This window comes from Dunckerocampus dactyliophorus, chromosome 9 (genome assembly GCF_027744805.1).
Source record: "Dunckerocampus dactyliophorus isolate RoL2022-P2 chromosome 9, RoL_Ddac_1.1, whole genome shotgun sequence".
Lineage (NCBI taxonomy): Eukaryota > Metazoa > Chordata > Actinopteri > Syngnathiformes > Syngnathidae > Dunckerocampus > Dunckerocampus dactyliophorus.
Genome location: NC_072827.1, coordinates 591,307 through 616,825, shown reverse-complemented (window position 1 = coordinate 616,825; position 25,519 = coordinate 591,307). Strand labels below are relative to the sequence as shown.

At 44.1% G+C, this 25,519-nt stretch overlaps 1 protein-coding gene across 7 annotated transcripts in view; it reads right to left on the bottom strand.

Annotated features, from left to right (window-relative positions):
• Window positions 1-20,671, bottom strand: part of lrch1 (leucine-rich repeats and calponin homology (CH) domain containing 1) — a 57,099-nt gene extending 36,428 nt beyond the window's left edge. For 6 of the 7 annotated variants that reach the window (XR_008572536.1, XR_008572538.1, XR_008572537.1 and 3 more), the window contains exons 1-3: window positions 20,312-20,671; window positions 4,632-4,776; window positions 4,420-4,546 (exon numbers count right to left, since the gene is read on the bottom strand). Coding sequence is in view for 3 of the 7 variants with exons in the window: in XM_054788335.1 (XP_054644310.1) it covers window positions 4,420-4,546; window positions 4,632-4,776; window positions 20,312-20,540 (501 nt within the window). In the remaining 4 variants the exon portion in view is untranslated. Of the gene's footprint in view, window positions 1-4,419; window positions 4,547-4,631; window positions 4,777-8,442 lie in introns of all 7 variants that reach the window. The other variant, XR_008572539.1, reaches the window with a different exon arrangement.
• Window positions 20,672-25,519: the final 4,848 nt, after the last annotated feature.

Sequence of the window (25,519 nt, the reverse complement as noted above, 5' to 3'; positions counted from 1 at the left end):
CTATACAGCAAACATATTTTTTATCATTCCCAGTCCCAGCAAGGTGGTCCGGTACCCCATACTCCCAGAGTATTCCCCACAGGACTACTTGAGGAACACGATCAAATGCAACCTCCAAGTCCACAAAGCACATGTAGACTGGTTGGGCAAACTCCCAGGATGAAAGTCTGAACTGTGTATTCATCAAACGTTCCATTTTTTCCGCTTCTCTGACGGCGCGGCTGTGTGGATGAAGTCCTCCAGCGAAGTTGCTTCAATCACATGCAAACAAACAGGAAATTACGTAATACATTAGAGCCTACATCGGCAGCAAAATGAGGAGCCTTTGTGATCTGTATCCTGTTTGGAAATGATTCTATCATGATATGCCAAAGAACATATTGTGACATTCATCGTCATCGCAAGAGGCTGCAATATATATGGCAATACGGGTTTTAGGCCATAATGCCCATCCCTACTGCTCTTGTCATTGAGACATGCCTCCGTTGAGGAAACACTTGATAATTGATAACATATTCACCAATGGTTTCCATAACAACATGACGAGTGGACTGCTAATTAATGACATTACTGACCATCTTCCGGTGTTTACTATTTATAATGAAAACTATTAAAAGAGAAAGAAGGACGATATCAGGACATTCAGAAGATCACATCCAGAGGAAAGTATCAGCGCTTTTAGGAAAGATTTGGAAAAACAAAGATGGGAGTGCGTATATAGTGAGAATGATGTGAACGAGGCGTATAAAAACTTTCTTAATGTTTATATGAAGTGCTATAACAGACATTGTCCACTGAGAGAAGCATCTAATCAGCAAAGGAAGAGAAATCAGCTGTGGATGACCAAGGGACTACTAAATGCCCGGAAGAAGAAAAATACACTATATAGCAGATTTATCATTCAAAACACTAAAGAAGCAGAAAAAATATATAAAACATACAAAAATAAGTTAACAAACATGGGGCATTCTAAACAGTATTATACAGAACGGTGTTAAGGAAGCAGACTACCCTCTTTATTTCATAGACGGAAATGACAAATATGACAACATGAATCAGGTAGTTGAAAAGTTCAACAACTACTTTGTAAATATTGGAGCGGAACTGGAAACAAGCATCCCAAATGACCCCCAGTAGAGGAAAGGAATGAGATTATAGGCAGGAATCCCAACTCCATGTTCCTCACTAACGTTACACAAAAGGTAATCATTGATATTGTTCATAAATTCAAAGCATCAACCGATTGCAACAGAATAGGGTGAAAGAAAATACATTTCTCAGGGTTATAAGAGACGAGAAGATGAACTAAATTGAATAAATGTATAGGGGTAGGATTAAATAAGCTTTGCTTCTTCCTACTCCTTTTTGGACATGCAAAATTGTGAATTGTACTATGTGATGTGCTACTGTTTGACTCATATGCATGTTCAGGATGAATTAAAACCATGAACCATTAAAACCATACAGTTTTGCAGCCAGCTAGCCGAGTAGCCAGCAGGCGCCTGAGGAGTCATATCAGCACACAACATTAATCAGACGGCCAGACAGCCTACTCTCCACCTTCCATTCTACATGTACTGAGATTCTGGACTCTGTTGCCCCTTTTCGGCAAAAAAGCACTAAAACCAAGTCTGATCCCTGGTTGAATGACCACACCCGGCTGCTCAGACAACAATGTAGACAGGCTGAACGGCGGTGGAAAAAAGACAGATTGCATGTTTCCCTGGGTTGGTTGAGGGACAGATTGGCCACCTATCAGAGAGCCCTGAAGGAGGCCAAGTCCAAATATCTGTCCTCCATTATAACCAACAGCTCTCACCAACCAAGACTCTTATTTAAAACCATTGACTATTAACCCACGCCCCACTATTCTGTCTGATGCCACCACTACAACATGTGAAGAGTTTGTCTCATTGTTCTCTGACAAAGTGGCATCTATCAGGAAGAACATCAGCAGCTCAGGGATGTCTTCTGAGGATGTACATGGTCCTCCTGCACAGACTGCCGTCTTTGAGCGGTTTGAGACCATTTCTCTGGTGTCTCTTACCAAGGTGGTTAGTGGCATGAAACCCACTAACTGTCCCCTAGATGTCATCCCAGCCAAGTTTTTAAAAGAGGTTTTTCATTCTGTTGGGTCAAGTTTGCTTGTTTTTATAAACACCTGTCTTAACTTAGGATCTGTCCCAGCTGCCTTCAAACATGCTGTGGTTAGACCCCTCCTAAAAAAACCTCATCTCGACCCCTCTGTGCTGTCCAATTTTAGGCCTGTCTCACACTTGCCCTTTCTTTCCAAGGTTTTAGAAAAAGTTGTTTTTACTCAGTTACAAACTTTCCTAGAGATGAACTCTGTTCTTGATAAATTCCAGTCCGGTTTTAGATCCCGACATAGCACTGAGTCGGCGCTATTAAAGGTGCACAATGACATTGCCCTGTCTGTTGATGCTGGGAATCCCGCTGTGTTGGTGCTGCTGGACCTCACAGCGGCCTTTGATACAGTTGACCATGCAGTCCTTGTATCCCGCCTGGAGCGCTGTGTCGGTATCCAAGGCATTGCTCTCCAGTGGTTTAGGTCATACCTGGCTAATAGGAGCTTCTCCGTTATGATCGGTGACCTCTGCTCCTCCCATGCGTCCCTCTAGTGCGGGGTGCCACAGGGATCCATCCTTGGCCCTGTTCTGTTTTCTTTGTATTTATTACCCCTGGGTTCAATTTTGGAAAGACACAATTTGTCTTTTCATCTCTATGCTGATGACCTGCAGATATATCTGCCTATTAGACCCACTCACAATACTGCTCCCACTCGGCTGCTCAATTGTATTACTGACGTAAAGCAGTGGCTGGATCAGAACTTTTTACATTTAAATGACAGCAAAACAGAGTGTATTTTATTTGGTATGTCACCAACATTGCACACTGTTGCAGCGAATTTCGTCTCTCTGGCCCCCTTTTTTAAACCTGATGTCAAAAATCTTGGGGTCATATTCGATAGTGGACTCAAATTCGACAAACAGATTAGCTCTGTCATTAGGACCAGCTTATTTCAGCTGCGTCTTCTGGCTAAAGTGAAGCCTTTTTTAGGTCAGCAGGATCTTGAGAAAGCGATCCATGCTTTCATGAGCACAAGACTGGACTACTGCAACGCACTTTACGTTGGCCTCTGTCAGACCTCAATTTCGCGTCTGCAGTTGGTCCAGAACGCTGCTGCCCGGTTTTTAACAAACACGCCCAGACGTGAGCACATCACCCCGGTGCTGTCATCACTCCACTGGCTTCCAGTTCGTTTTAGAATCGATTTTAAAATTTTAGTATTTGTTTTTAATGCCATTAACGGCCTTGCTCCGTCGTACTTGTCGGAGCTTTTAACTATCCGCAATCACGGCAGGGCCCTGCGTTCCTCGGGACAGCTTCTGCTAGAAGTCCCACGGGCAAAATACAAACAGTGGGGCGAACGCTGTTTCTCTGTCGCTGCTCCCAGACTGTGGAACAAACTGCCCACTGATATTCGCACCACTACTGAAGTCGGCCTTTTTAAATCGAAATTGAAAACTCATTTTTTTAGACAGGCGTTCAACACCGACTAGGGCGGTCTTGTATTTTATGCATTTTTAGTTCTTGTTGACTCCCATTTGATGTACTTTTAAAGGCTTTTAGCACTCTGCAGCACTGAAGCATTTTCTTATAGAGTTTTTATTCTGTGTTTACTTTGTGTTTATGTTTTATGCTGTGTTCTTATGTTTTGCCTTATTGTAAAGCACTTTGGGAGCTCGTGGGCTATTGTAAAGCGCTATATAAATAAACTTTGATTGATTGATTGATTGATTGATTAATGCACAGACATGGCCGGATTGACAATCTCAGAGTGGTATCGAACATTTTTGATACGTGAACAACGCTGGATGCTGGATCGGCTTTGCCCCATCCCTATTTACAAGGTTCCTTTTCAGTAAAACAGCAACAGTTTGAACAGTGTGAATTATTTTATTTTTTAGCAAAATTTTAAATTTTTTATTGGTACAAGTGCAGGATTTAATAGTTCCAATTTGTAGCCCCACTCAACATACTGCTTTAACCTTATCCACTTGTCTTTGTCCGTTCACGTATTTCAGTGGAAACAGGAGACTTTAACAACAGAAGAGGATTTTCAAGTTCTGGCTTTTCCTTGGCACTATCTCTAGCCATGACTCCCATTAACAAAAGGCTGGGCTGCGCTCTATTTGTCTACCGAGTAGACGCTTGACGCAGGGCACACCTCCTGTCCCTCATTTAATGTGTAGAGTGGGAAACTGGTACACCTCTGTGCCAAACCACAAAAACTGTGATTACAAATACATGTACCGTTACACCCCAATCAGTTACTATGGACCCTGAAATCAGGTCTATGTCCTATCATATCCATGAGTAGCGTGTGCTCGTGCTCACCAGCTCCATGAGGCGGCGCAGTTGTCCCACGCTCTCAGGGAGGCTCACTAGCTTGTTGTTGCTGGCGTTGAGGACCCTCAGTGGCAACGTGCACAGGCAGGCCGGCAGAGAGCCCAGCTGGTTCCGACTGATGACAAAAAGAAGCGTCTGTCTTTGTAGCGTACAATTATACAAAGGTGGTCGTGACTCTGTAACACTGGAATTGTGCGTACCTGAGGTTTAAGTAGGTGAGGGACTGCAGGCCGATAATGCTGTCGGGGATGGTCCTGATGCAGTTGTGATACAGGTTTAGCATCTCCAAGGCGACCAGATGGCAGACCTCCGAGGGGACGTCAGACAGACGGTTCTTAGACAAGTCTGCACACACAACAACCAGCCATTAACAAACAGAGGTTTAATGTTTAAAGACGAGGAAGAATAAAGAAGGAGCAGTCTTCCACTGATGAAGCACAACAAAATTCTCACATAAAGTGTGGTGTGTGAGTGTGTGTGTGTGTGTGTGTGTGTGTGTGTGTGTGTTTGCAGAGCTCACATCACATGTTTCGCTCACAGAGCAGGAGTTCATTTCCTCTGCAGGCTACAAAAACATCCTTTTCCTTTCGGTACAACACCGCCTCCAAAATAAAAGCTCTGTCACACGTGACTCTCACTCGCTGTTGATGATTTATCCTCCACATTAGCATGACTACGGCCGTGTCACTTAAATGAGTATACTTTGTACACTGTGCACTAGTGTGAGACATGTGACAGCGTACTGTGTCTGCGCTCGGCCTCACGATAACATACAGTATGTTGCTGGATGATAACGGTCCTACAAATTATTGTCGAGGAATGATAGATGACAACATAATTTTGAGATCATCTTTTCATTCATGTAAATTAGGGATGTCCCGATCCGATTTTTCTTTAATCTTGCCGAGCCAAGCCGATCCGATCCCGAACCAACCCTTTTTTTTTCACCTTTAAAAATAATGCAAGCAAAGTATTGCTGAATGTTCTTTTTTATTCCACAGCATGACCAACAATATTGTTTGGCTTTTGGAACAAACCTCTGGGAGTCAGCTCCCAGATTAGTCAGCTCCCTAATCCAATAAAAGGTACAAAAACATGCAGGTTAGGTTAATTGGCGACTCTAAATTGTCCATAGGTATGAATGTGAGTGTGAATGCTTGTTTGTCTATATGTGCCAGTCCAGGGTGTACCCTGGCCAAAGTCAGCTGGGATAGGCTCCAGCATACGCTGGATAGTGAGGATAAGCGGCATAGAAGATGGAGATATATATTATACAGTATGTCACAAAAGTGAGTACACCCTTCACATTTCTGCAAATATTTTATTATATCTTTTCATGGGACAACACTGAAGAAATGAAACTTTGCTACAATGTAAAGTAGTCAGTGTACAGCTTGTATAACAGTGTAAATTTACTGTCCCCTCAAAATAACTCAATACACAGACCTTAATGTCTAAACTGCAGGCAACAAAAGTGAATACACCCCAAGTGAAAATGTCCAAATTGGGCCAAAAGTGTCAATATTTTGTGTGGCCATTATTTTCCAGCACTGCCTTAACCCTCTTGGGCATGGAGTTCACCAGAGCTTCACAGGTTGCCATTGGAATCCTCTTCCACTCCTCCATGACGACATCACGGAGCTGGTGGATGTTAGAGACCTTGTGCTCCTTCACCTTCAGTTTGAGGATGCCCCACAGATGCTCAATAGGATTTAGGTCCGGAGACATGCTTGGCCAGTCCATCACATTCACCCTTAACTTCTTTAGCAAAGCAGTGGTTGTCTTGGAGGTGTGTTTGGGGTCGTTGTCATGTTGGAATACTGCCCTGCGGCCCAGTTTCCGAAGGGAGGGGATCATGCTCTGCTTCAGGATGTCACAGTACATGTTGGCATTCATGGTTCCCTCAATGAACTGTAGCTCCCCAGTGCCGGCAGCACTCATGCAGCCCCAGACCATGACACTCCCACCACCATGTTTGACTGTAGGTAAAACACACTCGTCTTTGTACTCCTCACCTGGTTTCCGCCACACACGCTTGACACCATCTGAACCAAATAAGTTTATCTTGGTCTCATCAGACCACAGGACATGGTTCCAGTAATCCATGTCTTTAGTCTGCTTATCTTCAGCAAACTGTTTGCGGGCTTTCTTATGCATCATCTTTAGAAGAGGCTTCTTTCTGGGATGACAGCCATGCAGACCAATTTGATGCAGAGTGCGACGTATGGTCTGAGCACTGACAGGTTGACCACCCATCCCTTCAACCTCTGCAGCAATGCTGGCAGCACTCAGGCGTCTATTTTCCAAAGACAACCTCTGGATATGACGCTGGGCACGTGCACTCAACTTCTTTGGTCGACCATGGCGAGGCCTGTTCTGAGTGGAACCTGTGATGTTAAACCGCTGTATGGTCTTGGCCACCGTGCTGCTGCTCAGTTTCAGAGTGTTGGCAATCTTCTTATAGCCTAAGCCATCTTCGTGTAGCGCAACAATTCTTTTTTTCAGATCCTCAGAGAGTTCTTTGCCATGAGGTGCCATGTTAAACTTCCAGTGACCAGTATGAGAGAGTGTGAGAGTGATAAAACCAAATTTAACACACCTGCTCCCCATTCACACCTGAGACCTTGTAATACTAATGGGTCACATGACACTGGGGAAAGAAAATGGCTAATTGGGCCCAATTTGGACATTTTCACTTAGGGGTGTATTCACTTTTGTTGCCTGCAGTTTAGACATTAAGGTCTGTGTATTGAGTTATTTTGAAGGGAACAGTAAATTTACACTGTTATACAAGCTGTACACTGACTACTTTACATTGCAGCAAAGTTTCATTTCTTCAGTAGTGTCCCATGAAAAGATATAATAAAATATTTGCAGAAATGTGAGGGGTGTACTCACTTTTGTGACATACTGTATATACACACGCACGTGCACATATATCCAGCTTGTTTAGTTGAGAGAAAGAAGGAACGCAAACACACATGCACATGTCAATATATTGAGGCTGGCAAAATGGGAGTTTGTTTTTATTTATCATGCGGTTAATTTATTTTTTTTTGTGATTATTGTGGCGGGTCTATACTGCACTCTTGCCAGAAATGATGATTGAAATATTGATCTACTCCAGTTAGTCCTTCACTACGTGGCCAAAATGCCGACTATTGAGGGTGGTACGCGTCCATCACTGTGCACTTATCATTTTGGCCGTATTGAGTGCAACATCTGAGTACTGACAATGCACGGCATTCTGCCACACGTGTGAAAGCATTTATGCACTCAAAAGGCTTCATGCGTGAAGTGAGACGCATAAGACTGAGTGCACTGACATTGAATCAGGTAAGTGTCAAGCAGTAACCATGGCATGAACCCCCAACAACTGAGTCACTTTGGAACCTAACCAACAGTTCTGGTGCTCTGGTTTTGGGCCAGGCTCGGTTCCAGAAAGGCTGTTCTGTGCAGACCAAATTGAACGTGAAGACTCAAAGTTTCAACACAGTCTTGGCAGCAATCACAGCCATATCAGCAGCACTGCATCACGGGTCGCAAGGTCACAGGAAGTGATATTTTAAACAGTGCGCATGAGGAACAAAGAGTCAGTCAGGCCCCATTTTATCCTCCAAGCAAACAGCTCAATATGCTGCTATTACTGGCAGACCGTGTGTGTGCTTAAACTTGCAAGATGACAGGCGTGTGTGGTTCCACGTTGCCAGTGAAGGTAACATCCAAACTGCATATCATCTCTGAGTTATAAATAATCACTTTCTTGTAGGGACAAAAGGCTACTAATACAACATTAGCCATCGACTGATAGTGCTTTTGTTTTTGTGCTGGACGAAAAGAAGGCCAGGCCAGATGTAACTGTGGTCTAGTGGTCTAGACTAGCCTGAATTCAGTTGCAGGCAGTGTGGGTTCAGTCCCCACTCAGTACCGGCATGAATGTGAGTGCAAATGGTTGTCTGTTTCAATATGTGTCCTGTGCTTGACTAGTGACTAGTCCGGGGTGTAGTTCACCTTTCGTCCAAAGTCAGCTGGGATAGGCTCCAGCTTCCCTGAACAGTAGAACAAGGATGGCTGGATAGAGATGTGATGACACAAATACAGACACTGTCATCATTTTCCCTTGAATGACGAGTCATCACGCATCTCGCACACAAACAAATGTTCGACAGGACGTCCTGTATGCAGGACAACAAACAAGAAATGATGTCACAACTGTTATGAGCTGGGTCACTGTGGATACATGGCCTTGGACCTCACAGACGCGGTCAGCAGATCATTCTTCACCCCCTAAACCTTAGTGGAAGTCAAGCCAGCAGAAAAAACATTTTACATTTAAAACTTTTCAAACATTTTATGTTTCAGCTGAAAAAATACACCTCTATGGTCAAACAAAGCTTCAGAGTTTGAACCGCCATCAGGCATGATGTCAGGGCACACAGCATCATCATGGTTTTTGCTTTTTCCTTGGCTTTAAGTGAAACGTATTCCCATCTGCCAACCTTGAAGAAATGTTACGGTTTTCAGCAGGAGGAGCGGGCCAATGTATGTTGCCACCTCGACAGATGAGTGTAACCCAGGCTTCAGAGACACAACTCAAAACTGTATTCAAGGATCAAAATGCATGCTGAGTTGGAAAAAATGCGTACATGTTAGCAGGTTAGTTTTTCAAGAAGGCCGGTAAACAACAGCGACATACAACTGCACATGTTGTCTGGGAGGGCCACGTTTAAACTATTATGTTTGTCCAGGACAGGGTGGGTACAATCCCTGTACTTCTATGCATGTATGTGTGTTGCAGCTGCATCCTCCGCTTGTGCAGGAAGAGGCCAGACTCCTCCCTGTAATAACAGACTTTACTGAGAGCAGCACAAAATCAGAAAACACTTCAAGAGGCTGGCCGGCACTGAAGAACCATGTTTTGATTGTCGATTGTTGCCACCATTATGACAACATTGCAGCATCTAGTAGTGGAAACAAAAAAGATACTGAAACAGGCGAGGAAGTCGAGGGGAGAAAAGTGTGATAGAAAATAGGGACTCAGGAGACTCAGGGGTTGAGTAAGATAGTGTCACAACACTGCGCTGCATCTGTGGTCGCACACGCTGGCATGAGACATCTCTGGCTGTATTTTTAGAACGTGCGGTAACGTTTGAAGGCCACAGGAGCAGAACAACTCACATCACTGATGAGAGGATGTGATGCAGCCAGCAAATATCTTCAGAGTTTCTCCAGGACGATTCTGGTGTTCACAGCCAACACCGGTTCAACTCCAGCTCTGAACTAAACTGCAGAGGAAAAGGGATGTCTGTCTACACACGCTTTCACCCTGACATACTTATCCAATCCTGGGGTCACCTGACCTGCCTGCCAACTGCTGCTTGTTCAGTGTGTTACATTAAGAGTAGGTCCAATCAGACATGAGAGTCTCTGCATTGTATGCGTATGTGACGTGCGTAAGGCCCTATGAAATCCATTTGATTTTTTCCTGAATTCCGTTATTTTTTTTCCAAATTCTGTTTTTCTGCTTTATGTTTTTAGAATTCAGTTTCTTTTTACTTTTTCCACTTATTTTACCAGGATAGAGTGTGTGCTTTTGGGGTTAGTGAATAAAATGTCTATTCATTAAATCCTTGAATGATGCAATACATAATTGGCCAATTTTGTCCAGTAATTCAGACACGGGTCGAGCTTGGCCTCTTGACGGTCAAGATGAGCTGGGTGCAAGAATAAAGGTGCCTCACGTCTTTTTTCACTCAGAACCTGCACGTCAGCAGGCATTGTAAAACACTCGCTTGCATTAAAGCGTTAAAACACAACACAGCCTGAGTCACGCACACACAAACTGCACTGGCATGCTCTGCTTAAACTACGATAACTCAGCTTCCATTCACGCTCCATAGAAGAGGATTTTCCAACTTTGGCCAGTGTTTCAGGTCACCATTTCGACATGTTTAGTTCGGGAAGAGGCGGATTGATGTTTGCAATGAGAGTCTGCCACGTTTGAGCGGTACTCTCCCACACAAACGATCCTTTCCTCACAATGACAGCATTTCATTCCCATCATGTCACTTTCGCGACTTTCCACGGATAAAATGATGAAAGCAGCCTTGTTTCTTCAGTTTACTGATCCGTTTCAACGCCTGCTACAACTAAAGGTACATTTGTTTGGACAAATATGATGATAACAAATATAGCTCATAATAAGAGCTGATATCTAGCAACTTCCATGCTTTTCTTGATGATAACCAACATCGCTTAAGTTCTTACATGAATAGCTAAAGCATTGTACTGCCAAACAATGGAACTCTAATCAGCTATTTTTGTTGTTATTGTTATATTTGTCCAAACACAGGTACCTTTAGTTGTATCAGGCATTCACATGAACAAGACACTGAAGAAACAAGGGTGGACTAATCATTTATTCCATGACTGTATCATTGGTGATACAAGTGTAAAGGTGACTACAGGGGTGTTATTTCATGTCTAGAGGGCTCTAATAATGTTAAAACCATATTAAGAAGGTTGTAAACAGGTTTTCTATGCAAGGGATTACTGTACTTGTTTTTGTTTTTTTTAAATATGTTTTGCCAATATCAATGTGTTATCAGGACACCCCCTCCTCTGCTAGCAGGCTTCATTTACTTGTTTGGTGTACCCTAATTGGAATGGCAGCAGCACAGCAATCATACCACAATAGGGTTTAACCAAAACAAAAGTGACAAATGTGAACAGCCTAAGGGGTCCAAGACCATTCAAGCGGTCTCAATCCGCACACATGACAGTGTTCACACTTGAGCAAATAAAGTGCACAAGCACGCGGTCTAAAAGTAACCCTCCTCATCCTCCAGTAGATTTATTTGCCTCCAAACGTCCTCCCGTTGCTGCAGGCAGGCAGGCAGTGGAGGACGGCGTGTGCAGTTACACGACAGTTGAGTGATGACAAGTTGATCTCTCTTCAGGGAGCGCACACACACACACACACACACACACAAACACACACACACACACAATGCGACATCAGCATTTACAGCCAGCAAAGTCAATCATGAATAAATGATTCTTGCTTGGCGTGTCGTGCTTCCTCACTGTGTTCCACAAGGAGAGTCGTGAAGGCTGTTACGTAACAGCGAGCTGAGCACTTCCAGTGCTCGTCCACCCACATCCAGTGATCAGCAGCCTCCTGCGCGGGTGGTTAAGGTCCCTTTTTGGACAAGCAATCTGTGTGGTTTTTTTCCGCCTTTGATATTTATACGGCATACAGAGCAGGACCCTTTGGAGTCATCTCTCCTCCTCACTCGTCCCGCTTTCCCTCGACCCAGAAGAGAAAGTGGGGCGTGAAGAGAACACCCAGAGAGATCAGTCCACTTGCACCGCCGCTTGGCTTTCGTTTTCATTTTGTACAAACGAGCCGCGAGTAAACAAAACTGACAGCTTGACTTCTCAAGGTCACCTGACGCAGATACGCTAGACTCCAAGGCATTGGAAGGAAGCACAAAAAGGTGATGGTGAGGATCTGAGGGACGACGTACTTGAAAGGAGTGAGGGGGGAATGAACAGGATCAAGACGGCTTAGCCTGGGAACCCACCAGGCGTTGTCTAAAGACACGTGCATAAAGCACATACACAAACACGCTGATGATGCTGACGGCTGAGCAAAATGTGGGTCAGTGGGGGTGGGGGTGCTGTAGGCGATGGCTCAACAAATAGATCCCCCATCCTGGCAATCCACCGTGCACAGAGGTGTGTTGCTAATGGCGCTCATTGTAACAGCCGTTCCACTAAATAAGCGTGGACAACATAGAAATACAGACTGCAGCAGCGACTGTCCACTAGGTGGCACTAAACCTCAGCTGGCCTCTTTACGGCTTTCTCCAATCTAAAATTGCCAACATGACACGTTGACATTTGTCCAAAACACGCACACTTAAGGTTACGCTGAGAGGCAGCTGCGCGTGCATGTGTCCATTTTAAACAGAAAAAAAACGAGCAACTTTCAAAGACGTAATTGTGTCAAACGTTTAATGATGACTTAAAAGCATGTTTGGTCTAGTTGGACTTAAAGCCAGTATCATGCGTGTGAACAAATGATCACGCTTATTTACGCATGCTGCTGTGAGCTTCGTGGTGTATTAGGATAAGCCTGAACTGGTGCGCTGTGGAGAGGGACGACTGTGTGTGCATGTGCGTCGGGCTGATTGTGGCCTACATTTGGAGGAATGGGGGTGGGGGGGGGGGGTGTGAGATGAGAGACTGCTCCTGTTTATTTATTGAAAGGGATTTGGCGTCTGTCAGAATTGGAACGGCCGCCGTCTCAGAAGACGTCTTCTTCACACATGGAGGTTGTCTTTCAATCTAAACTCGACACATTTTATTCATCTTTGGAAAGCTCCATGTCCATGTTTTCTTCCACACGCAATCTGATGGCATCCAATACGAGAGCTGAAAAATGACGTCTGTACTCGGGGTGCATGGTATGAGTGTTCGTACTCGGATTTTTCAGTACGGTACAAAGGCGTACTGATTTCCCACTTGGATTAAAACCAAAAGTAATAGATAGTAGCGAGCATACAGTAGCTAGTTGCTAGTAACCCCACCTCACTCTCTCCGTTCATTCCACTGTGAAACCAATGCGCACATACGTATGCAGAGTGAACCCACTTGTCATCCAGCCAGTGTGTCAGACAGACGAGCGTACAAGCACATGTCAATTTATCGAGGGCGTCATAATTAGCGACCTGTTTTTTTGTTGTTTTTTTTTAATCGTTAGATTAATCCATCTATCGATTATCGTGACAGGCCTAGTCATGCATTTACTCCCTAACAAATACAGTGGTGCCTTTGTCAGCCTTTGTCAGCCTTTGTCAAGTTTTCCCATAGAAAATAATGATGGAAAACTAATGATGGAAAAATAATAGCAAATGACTCAAGTTGCTAAATTTGAATATGTCCTCAAGATGGTCACAAACAAAAGACTTGCTAGGTGTCTACCAAAAACCTTTTTCCGAAGACTGACGTCGTCATAGTTTGACAATAGAGTCTGTCAGACTGTACCCCGCACCTAAACCATCCTTAACCACTGGACAGATGAGATCCTCTCTAATCAGACGGTGTGTCACTCTCCTCATGAACCCATGAACTGAGAACACTGTGGAGGACAGTGTTGACTCTCATTACAAGTTTGCCTTATTGCCTTCAGTGTTGTGCTGTACTTCGCTGCTGGATCAGTGGTTGGAGGGTGTACATGTTCTTGGGCTCCATGAGAGAAAATGATTCTAGCCGCAGTCTCTTGGAAACAATGAGCTTGGGTGTGGTCACTTCCTGTCTCTTCAAGTTAGCTTCACAGCTAGCTAGCCTGGTCTCCCCTCCCCATGAAAAGACGCTTGCGCTGCACGGCGCCGCCAAGCAGAAACAACATGATAACTTCTGAATGGAATTAACTCACTTTACAACCCACAAGCATCCAACCGTGTCATCGGGATTGGAGCCAGAACAATCCCAAACAGGAAACAAGGAATGAGGAGTTCAGCAATTCTGCTGCGGCTACTGTATCATTACCTTCAGGTGTGTTGGGAGCTGTGTGTGTTAGAGGGGAGATAAGGAAACAAGGGAAGGAAACATGGCAAGTCCTCATAGGGCGCGTTTCAATGAGAACGTCAACATCTACACACGTTTGCACACTCACCCCATTTCCACTGCATGCTTGGCTTGACAGGGCTCCATTCTCCATGATGCCTACACTGGCTACGCTGATACAACCTTGGTGATGTAGCTTTTGAGAGTCTATGTTTTGCTGCTTATCCTCGCCAGGGCCGTAGGTATGCTGGAGCCCATCCCAGCTGACTTCAGGTGAGAGGCAGGGTTCACCCTGCACTGGTCGCCAGCCAATGGCAGGGCACATAGAGTATAGACAAACAATCATTCATGCTAACATTCATACCTATGGACAATTTAGAGCAGGGGTGACCAACACAGTGCCCGCGGGCACCAGGTTGCCCCCACGACCACATGAGGTGCCCGCAGGCCTGCTTTTCATTCAGGTTTTCAGTTAATAATGTGAGAACACTAGAAAGAAAAGTATTGTGAAACATAAAATGTGAGTTGTGGATACCAGCATTTGGTGAATGTTCTGGTAAAACAAGCATATTTGATCTGTTTGGGTTGAAAGAAGGTATGAAAATCATTTCTACAAAAATGAGTAGCTCGTGGCAATTTTCATTTTCTAAAAGTAGCTCTTGCAAGAAAAAACGTTGGTGCCCCCTGATTTAGAGTCTCCAATGAAGCTAACATGCATGTTTTTGGAATGTGGGAGGAAACCGGAGTACTCAGAAAACCCCCCCACACACACGGGGAGAACATGCAAACTCCACACAGATTCGAACCCAGGTCTTCCCATTTCCTGATGGTGTGGCTTTGGAAAGTATACGGCAAAAACAAACACCCATGCTAACATTAGCTTACCCTGTTTTACTGGCTCTGCACACTGTACAGCATCTCAAATCGAGCATTTCTGTACTTCCACTTTTGAGTGCACGAGTGCATTCAGCCTGAAAAGTATGACAAATTGCAGCACACTGTCAGTATACTGCCCTCAATAGTCCCCATCTTGGCTATGTAGCAGAAGGGGAGGGACTACCAAACAAAAAGTGATGGCATCGTCGCCACCTCATTTGAAGCAGGGGGTACATGCAATGCCAAAAACAAGGAATATCAAATACATTTTCAAATATTGTGCAATCAAGAAGTTGGGGGAAAAAATGCTGGCGTATATTTTATTGGGCGAGCTAAATGTTGACAATGATGCTCTGTCAAGTGGTTGCAATTTCCCCATAAAAAGGAGAGCGAGAAGAAGCAACAACTTGAATAATCAATTTGAATCAGCACTACACTGCCAAAATCTGCACACTAAGGAAGTACTGTAAGTACATAGTGTACACAGTATGCTTATTGGAGTGGACTGTTGTAGTTTGTTAGCAGGTCTGGTCCTGCCTGCAGCGTCACTGCTAGTCTGTTTGCTTCCTGACGCGTTTAAGAGAAAGTCAGATGCTTACGACTTAGTTTGAATGTTTGGATGAAGCAGTCCAAACTGTAGCTAATGGTTCTGTGTGACAACGTTTGAAGCATACAAAAAAAAAATAAAAATCATTCCCGGACGGTGAAAGAGATTTGATCTGTTTGGGAATGTTTCTTTTGACTGCCAGCCAAACAAAGTGTGTGTTGTATGCCCAGATGTTGCAACAAGGTAAGCAACACTCATTTCCTACTTTCTAGTATGCAGTGTTCCCTCACCACATCGCCGTTCACCTTTTGCGGACTCGTTGTTTGCGGAATTTTTTAGGGCTTTTTAAATGTTTTTTTTTAATAGCGCAGTGTATGAATGTGTATTGTGTTCTGTGTCTTGATTGGTTAAGGGAGAACCCACGTGTTGTGTCTGCATCCTGACTGGCTAAGAGAGAACCCACGCATTGTGTTCTGCGTCCTGATTGGCTAAGGGACTGTAGAGCATTGTCAATCAATCTCCTCAGTGCCTCAGTACAAAATGTGTTCAGCTTCCAAATTACCATAAATGTTCCGTCGCTAGCAGTGTGACCCTGAAGTGCTGTATTTGCGTTTGTGTTTGCAAGTTTTACCCCCGACAACACCCACAATGTCGACCAAACTTTCTGCACCGTCAAAGGCACCTGCGGTCGCATCCAAGTGGCAGCAGAGGAAGAAGTAGTTGTGGCTGCAGGGAGCCATTACGAAAGGAGGAAAATACAACATGTTTTAACAAGGATACAAAAACGCTACAGTACAGCAGAACGGCGCCAGGACGACAAAGAGGCCCGGTGAGAAGAGTGAAATACGCATGAGTCACTTCATCATTTCTTGCGTCCAACCTTGTAGGTTCAGCATTCAAATTCAAATGAAGGTATGAACTTTTTTTAAGTGAGAAATGTGACAAAATGTTAACACCTGTCTGAGAAAAGTGTATAAAGTGAATGGTGGGGGGTTTTACAGCCTTAAAACATATAGAATCATTGTACAAAAATGAAGTAGACTACTACTATTTTGGGAACCTATCCCCCGCGATAAACGAGGGAACACTGCATAGACATGTAGTACAAGCTGCCAAACACTGCAGAAATGACGTGTATTGTTGAGCTCGGAACACACACATGCACTACATTGCTTTCTGTTTCACAGCACAGAAAACAACACAACAGACATTCTAAAAAGTTCTACGAGTGCTGGTGAAAGCAGACAACATACAGTATCGTGTTACTGTGCTGTCATTTAGTGTATTCCAACACACATACAGCATGACCTGAAAACATCTGATCAGGGTTGTGTTGTTGACAGCTTGGGACCAAAGAATAGCAGCTTGAGGTTCAAGACAACAGAGAATGGAGGAGAAGCTAAGGATTAAAGCCTACAGACTGGAACAAGAAGTTACAGACAAGGATCTAGGCTACTTTCACACTGCAGGTCAATTCCAATTTTTTGCTCATATGCAACCTGTATCTGATTTTTTTCCTCATCAGTGTGAACAGTACAATTCAGATTCGTTCCAATGCGACTCAGGCCTCACTGGTATGTAAATATAACACCTACTGCAGTCTCAAAGATCAGGTCACCTATATCCGACCTACGCGTCATCCAAAGCCGTGTTTTGCCGTGCGAGACCACAATAGAAGTACCCACCGATGTAGGCAAACATTCGTCTTGTCATCCGAAAATGATTTTAAAAAGTCTCACATCACCCACCACTCCCACACCCCCCTCCTCCAAACAGACATCGCAGCCAGTTGTCCATGAACAGCCGTAGCCAAAAGTCTTGCCCCCTTCCTTCTTTTCTTCTCTGACTTGGAATCATTTGGTTTAGAAAATGTTGACTCCCGTCGTACAAAATCTTTCAAACTGCCGCAAACACATCAAAAACTGTACAAACTAGGGCTATGTCACTGTATGTTTGCATCCATAAATACACGGCAATGTGTATGACGTCAAGTTTTACGCATCATGTTCACATTTACAAGATCAGAGTCACAACAAAAAAAAGAATTGGGCATCATACCCTGCAGTGTGAGCTTAGCCCATATTTGTCACTTTACTGTGGTCTGTGGGGGTGTAACCATTCCTTTTAATAACCATTTGATTCACATCACGACTCGTGGTTGCCAATACGATTCAAGGATGATATTGGTTCATTTAGAACGATACGATTCAAAATGATTCAGTAACTTTAAATCTATTCGGTAACTTTTTAGCCAAAAATTCAACTAGTGTGACTGCGTAATAAATACTGGAGAGTGCAGGTGACGTTTTCTAGATTCCCGTTGTTTTTTTGTAAGGAAATCAGGTATAAATGATTAATAATGCTGACATAATTAAGAATAAATTATCAGTGCGTTCAAAAATTAAAAATGCAATACAAAATCAGGATGAACAGAGGGTGGTATAGCTTGCCATGTTTAATCATTGACTTTAAATCGTGCAATCCAAACCTGCACTTTGCACCCAAAGGTGAGGGACATTGTGCAATTTCCTCAACAAATGAATGTTGTATGGTTTCTTCAATTAGGTGCTGAAACCTTCTCACCTGTACACGGCGACGGCAGCAGGGGCTTTTATTGTGCTGATAATCCTCCTGATCAGAGCAGCGATTTGAAAGAATGTGCAGCAACTAGTAAGAGTACATAAATGACAGACGCTTTCCAGCGCACATATGTGTTTTGAAGCTACTGTCTAGAGCCGTACGCAATGTCCTTACTTTGCATATTGTCCCCATAAATGTCACTTAAAAGAAGTTTAAAATAAGGAGAGATGAGTTAAATATGATCCAGTAGTAAATGAAGTGAATCAACTGACCAAAAAAGACGAAGCAAATTAACTATTTCACACATCCACCACAACTCCCATGACCGCCACATACCTGCAAGACATTGACGTCACAGACAGGCAGGCTGAATCGAGGAATGTTTAATGTCTTTATCATTAAAGTGCTAACAAAACACATCCATATAAAGCCTGCCGTGATTAAATCCAATGCTTTATTTCCTAGTATCAATTCAATCGATTGATTACCATTTAAACCTTTTAAAGAATGGAAACTTTCTGAACACAGACCAATGTAGTTGATGCATCGATGTAGTGGATGAATCGTGACACCACTAGTGGTTTGGCTAGTAGTTTTGCCAGTAGATCAAGTAATGTTCTTAGTTGAGCATATGCATAGAGACGCACCTCCATTGGACGACGTGTCCGACAACCTTGTGCACCCAAAACAACATGACGTTTTCTGGCTCACATAAACTCGTATGAACTTCTTTTCTATGGCAGATTTTTTACCAGATGAGATGTAACAAAGAGGACATTAGTAATATTTTGCGACATCTTATGGTCCGTTGTTGCGGTCATTGTTCACCCTTGCCTCACTCAGGACTAGAGCCCATTGAAGGCGGACCGAGACCCATCTCTCAGGCGGTCTAGGTCCCATGGTTGATCCGGTCCTGTCAGTGCTGGACTGCGTTCACACTTGACAAAATGAACCGTACAAGCAGAGCAAACGGACAAGAGTCAGGTTTAACCGGGCCAAAAATGACAATGCACCCTAAAAGCAGTGCATGCTGGAGACTAGAAACCAGAGACTAGAGGCCAGGGACTTGTGATGCTCCACCAGTGGACTAGAAGTAAGAGGCAACATCCAGATGGTAGAGGCTATAGACTAGAAGCTTCAGGTTGGACTGGGCTACAAAGTAGATGGGATGTTAGCGACTACATGCTAGCGCAGTGGTCACCAACCTTTTTGGGCCGGCTCTCAAACACCGTTCTGCCAACTAGCAGGTTCACAACATCAAGGTAAATGCACAAAATGAATACAGAGTCAGCATTTGTAAGAGCCTGGAGTTTTTTCAGAGAGATTTGAAATATCATTGTTTGGTGTGTGTGTGTGTGTGTGCACCAGAAGAGTGCTAGAACTAATTATCTTGAGGTTGTGTGCCAAGCAAATATGCTAATTAGCACCCAAGACACACATCCGACATCAGTGCTACCAAACATACAATTTAATGTTGTTTTTACAAAATCATTTTTGGAGGTGAAAACTTTTCAGAGTAATGATAAAACACATTACTCCAAAAAGTTTTCGCCAGCCCAGTTAGGCCACGTCCACAGACCTGCATAAGACTCCAGCCAGGTGGTTGTGGACCCCTGAACTATACGCAAACTTTATATAGCTGATACTAGAGTACACTGACCTACATTGGACTGGTTTTACCATCTTTAATGCACAAAATGTATCAGTGTCATCCCACATTCTTCAGTTTTTGTGTAAACTATAGGTTTACTTTTTATTTTGAGATTTTTACTCATTAAAGAATTACCTACCTGCAGATTGCAGTTTCATGTTTTGCATTTAGTTCCTTTAGTGTACCCAATGTGACCTTAAAAACCAATATAGTACCCAACAGTGAGTGTGTTGTACCATATATGATGATCGCGCTCACACTAACAACCATTCGTGCGTGGGTTCAAGTGTCAAAGGTGTTTAGTACAAATCGCACGAAAACATTCCAACAGTCGCCGCACCCTTTAATACATCACATAGCACTCGGGTTGACAGCACGTCTGACTGACTCCTTTGTTGTTGTTGTTGTTGTTATTGTTTTTTTTTTTTAAGTCTAACTGACTCCTCTTTTGTGTTTTGAGTCCAACTGACTCCCCGGGTATTGCTGTTTGGAGTCCAGGAAGCGATGGGGAATTCCAACATTCCATGACACCCACACCGACACAAGTTGACTTTACATTATCAGCGATCGTAACGACGGACCACCACAGGTTCGAAGCCCACTCCAAACACTCTTTATTGCCCGGCACCTCCATTCTGTCCCAGTCTTCCTACCTGCCCCCACCGTGTCGCTCAGGTCGTGGTTGGCTGCTGTCCGGGGGAACTCCTTCAGTTTTCGGGCGCTGAGGTTGAGCGCGCCGCTGACCGCCGCCTCCTCCAGTGCCCGCTCCAAGCCCCGGTTGGGCGGAGCGGGGCCGTTGCTGAGGCTCTGGCCGGACGGAGGAGATCCGAGTTGGGAAGCGAGGGGCGACGAGCGGGCCGGCTCCGGTGCTTGCGTCGCCATGGTGCTTTGCCCTCGGTGCTCCGGTGTAGGTGGGTGTGTTTAGTCCGCCAGACCACGTCGTCCGCGCCGTCAGCTTTCTGCTCCAAGCTCGCTGCTTAGCGGCATCAAAAACATGCATAACGTGCAACGACAGCGACACTTCCGGCCATCGCTTTTTGTAAGTAAAATGACAGGAACTGCATCGACTTTAGTTGTTGGAGGCCTTATATTTAGTTGTGATTATGACATATCGGGGCAGATGATAGGAAAATTTATCACAAAGATTATAGGTTTGAATGTTTTTAAAGTTGGAAAAACATGTATTATCATAAACATGAAATGATTGAAATGATGCCTTTTTTATTTTGAAGGTCCGGTTTGTTCCCATTGCGGCTGCGCACGGAACAGCAGAGCTCAGAAAATCTGGCCAACGACGACATCTAGCGGATGTAATTAGCACCACATGTTGTCCGCGTGCGTGCGGTAGCTTCATCAGCAGATTTCCACCTGATACATTTCCAGTCAGTCCACTTTGCTCTGCAGTCAAAACAAAGCACGTCACTCAGCTGCACAGAAGGTTTGAACTACTAACTCGTCATGACCGGACCACCGAGAATCTGTGCTGATGCAGCAGAAATCCTGCATTAGTTTTTAATGTTCAAAGATCCACCCACTGTGAGTTGTTTTTAGAATGTTCGTGCAACGTTGTGAATTAATCTGTCCAGGGTTAACCGAGGCCACTATAAAAGCTGTATCAACAGTACAGGCAAGTGGAAATAGAAGTTATCCATGGTATCGTGTGTATATGACCTTTATCTCTGTCCTGCAGAGACATGACTACTGGGGCTGCAAACTATCATGACTTCAGGGGGTGAGCTCAAGCGAGTACTCTGTTCCTTTCAGTGGGACACTTGCATGGAGAAGGCCTCGTTGTGGAGTCTGCGGGTGCTTGCACTTTATGGGATGCTTGCTTCCAGTTTGGCTGTTGGTTGCACGTTTGCATTCACACAGGTAGCTGCACAAACTACTACACAACACTCATTCATTACTTAAAATGAAATGAAACGTCATTCGCATGTCGCCACCTTTTTCTAGACTTGCTAAAGTCATTTAAAAAATGCCTAAGTCAGCACCTTATGATGCTGCCCACTTTCGGTCAAACCGCCTACACCAGTTAAACAGATGATGTGAGCTACATATTTACAGTATATACTGTATATGGATATACTCTTTAGCAGCTGATAACTCAATTCTTTTCTCTCTCCAGATTATTGAATTATTATTAAACTTATTGAAATGAATGATGGCAGCCAGACTAAACTTTAAAGAATGTAAATTCATTCTTTAAAAAAAGTGTCAATGCACACAAATACCAAGGGAATTAATTTGTGATATGTGCGATTCCATTGGTCTGCCTTGTCAGCAGTGTCTGGACCAGAACAGATGTCAATCGAGAGCAGGGGGTGACAAAACAATAAAATAATGTTTAGAACTTCTATTGTATTGAAATGATATTGAAAATTGAACAAATGCTAATGATTAATTGAACATCTAGTTTACAATTATTTAAAGTGTGTGTAACATTTTTGGGACATACATACGTACGTACGTACGTATGTATGTACGTACGTACGTATGTATGTATGTATGCATGCATGCATGGATGTATGTATTACCGCTTCCACACAAAATGTGAGGAGAACTTCTTTTCATGTTGGTCCTGCTGTCACTCCATGCAGTGGAAGGTAATATAATTGAATGTCATGTCTCATCAATGTGACATCACTGACACCTAGTGACCAGAATACTGTATATAACTTCCATCCATCCAACCATTTTCTATGCCGCTTCTCCTCATTAGGGTCGCGGGGGTATGCTGGAGCCTATCCCAGCTGACTTCGGGTGACAGGCGGGGTACACCTTGGACTGGTCACCAGCCAATGGCAGGGCATGCATATAACTTATATTTTTGGACTAATAATAGGCCACAGTCACCCACAAAACAGCGGCCACTTATTAATATATATTTTTTTTAAACGCAATAGAGTGAGGGAACGATGTTTCGAACTGCAGTGTAATACGGAGTCGGACATGGCTAAAAGATAAATGCTTTATTTATCTCCAAGAGAAATTCACATTTCCAGCAGCTCTGCAAAAGTGTCATAATAAACTTAATTACTTAAAAAGAAAACAAACAAGGCAAGATAGCAGAGATTAAGAAAAAAAAAAATAGAATAAATAAATAAATATAAATAAAAATATTAAAGTTCAACCTGCGTTATGTCTGCCAAGCATGAGGCAGACTCTGAGGCAGAAAAGGACAACAAAAGTGAAAAGAGAAGTGAAATTAACATAAATCGCTCATTGGAGAAGTGGAGAAATGCAACACGAGAAGCACAGCCCTTCACAAGTTGCTCCTCAGCCGCCATTATTTCAGGTTGGTCCCCCCCTTCCACTACATTGAGCGTGGTAAGTGCATTCTTTTGAAAGAATAGTCATGACCCACATCAAAAAGAGCATCCCGGCGGCAACTGTGGACCCTCTACAGTTTGCATATCGCCAGAACCGGTCCACGGATGATGCAGTCAACACTGCCATCCACACAGCTCTTTCTCACCAACAGGGCCAGGACACATATGTCAGAATGCTATTTATAGACTATAGCTCTGCTTTTAATACAGTCAGCCCCCACAAACTCACAGATAAGCTCCTCACACTTGGCCTGTCTCCCTCCCTCTGTAACTGGGTGTTTAACTTTCTCATAGGCAGACCCCAGTCAGTCAGAGTCCACAACCGCACATCCAGCTCAAGAATTGTGAGCACTGGGACCCCACAGGGGTGTGTGCTGAGTCCACTCCTCTACACGCTCTTCACCTACGATTGCGTGGCCTCCCAGAACAACACCAGCATCATTAAATTTGTGGATGACACTACAGTCATCGGCCTGATCACTGGTGGTGTTGAAACATCATACAGAAGAGAGGTGGCGGACCTCATAGCTTGGTGTCGTGCTAACAATCTCCTTCTCAATACAGATAAGACTAAAGAGATGATCATCGACCCAAGAACAAGGGAAAAGGAGCCGCATAGACCCCTGTTTATTGATGAGACTGAGGTGGAGAGGGTGAAAACCTTCAAGTTCCTTGGCACACACATCAGCGAGGACCTCACCTGGTCTCACAACACCCAACAAATTCTGAAGAAGTCCCAAAGGAGACTGTACTTCCTGAGAAGACTGAGGAAATTTGGCATGTCCACCACAATCCTGAGTTGCTTCTACAGATGCACTGTGGAAAGTGTCCTTACTGCCTCCATCACTGTTTGGTACGGTAACTGTACAACACGCGATAGGAAGGCACTCCAGCGGGTGATCAAGACCTCACAGAACATTGTTGGGGCAGCCCTCCCCTCACTGCAAGACATTTATAAAACTAGAGTCCTACGAAGAACACACAACCTCATCAAGGACAGCACACATCCACAACACTCATTATTCACACTCCTACCGTCAGGCAGACGCTACAGGAGTTTGAAGTCCAGGACCACAAGGCTGGCAAACAGCTTTTACCCACAGGCCATCAGGCTTCTCAACGAAGCACTCACACACGCCGCACGCAACACACGCACACAATCATAGCACTTTATTTATTTATTACTTATTATTTGTATATTTATTTATATGAATGTCTCTTCTTTTTGTTGCTGCTTAATTTATTGGTATATATGTTTATGTTTATGTTCTTATTCTTTCTTGTGTTTTCTTTCTTTTCTTGGGAGAATGAACAGAATAAGATTTTCATTGCATGGTATTACTGCTGTTTTACCATGCACATGACAATAAAACTCTCTTGAATCTTGAATCACTGTGTATTCACTGTTTTGAGTGCAAAATGCAACATGGCGCCCTCCATGGCAGACGTCTCTGTGACACTCTCCCATTTTTTTCTATTTTTTGCTATTTTATTGTTCATTTTGGAAATTCAACGCACTCACGCAGTACATTACAACAGAGAGACACTCTTGAACATCGGCAGGGTTCACCATGAACTTTCATTCAGCCTCTCAGACTTTGCCTTTCTTCTGCCCCTGGAGAACGCAGCAGCCTGCGGGCCTGGTGAGCTGAATACCCGGCGAGCAAAGCATCCGAGGCGTAAACGAGTCAAGCGGGCCGGCCTGCATGCTAGGCTAAAAGCTAGAGCGACTAGGCCACCGCTACCAAGCCTGCTGCTAGCCAACGTCCGCTCCCTCGAAAACAAGATGGACGAACTAAGAGCAAGGATTACAGCTCAACGTGAGATCAGGGAATGCTGTGTCCTCACCTTCACAGAAACCTGGCTGACGGAGGATATACCGGACTCGGCGATCCAGTTGGAAACATTTGCTGCTTACCGGGGAGATCGGACTTTAGCGTCTGGTAAACACAGAGGTGGCGGCGTCTGTGTTTACGTAAACAAACGGTGGTGCACAGATGTAAAGACGATGGAAAAGCACTGCTCGCAGGACATTGAGCTGCTGATGGTGAAATGCAGACCTTTTTATTTACCTCGTGAGTTTAGCGCTGTGTATTTAACTGCTGTTTACATTCCACCACGAGCTAACACCGCTAACGCACTAGGCCTCCTGCATGACATCATTGATAAACACGAGACCAAACACCCAGACGCTGTATTCATTATATCTGGCGATTTCAACCACTGTAACCTCAAGACTGTCCTCCCCAAATATTACTAGCATGTGAGCTTTCCCACAAGGGAAAATAACATCCTGGACCAAGTCTACAGCAACATGAAAGGTGCTTTGAAGGCTGTTCCAAGACCCCACTTTGGAAAGGCCGACCACATTTCCATATTTTTTTATCCAACATACAGACAACTTCTTAAACAAGCTCCCCCTGTAAGTATAGCAGTTAAAGTGTGGAATGAAGAAACCGATCAAGTACTTCAGGACTGCTTTGGCTGCACAAACTGGGATGTGTTTAAAACTGCAGCGGGGAGGGAAGA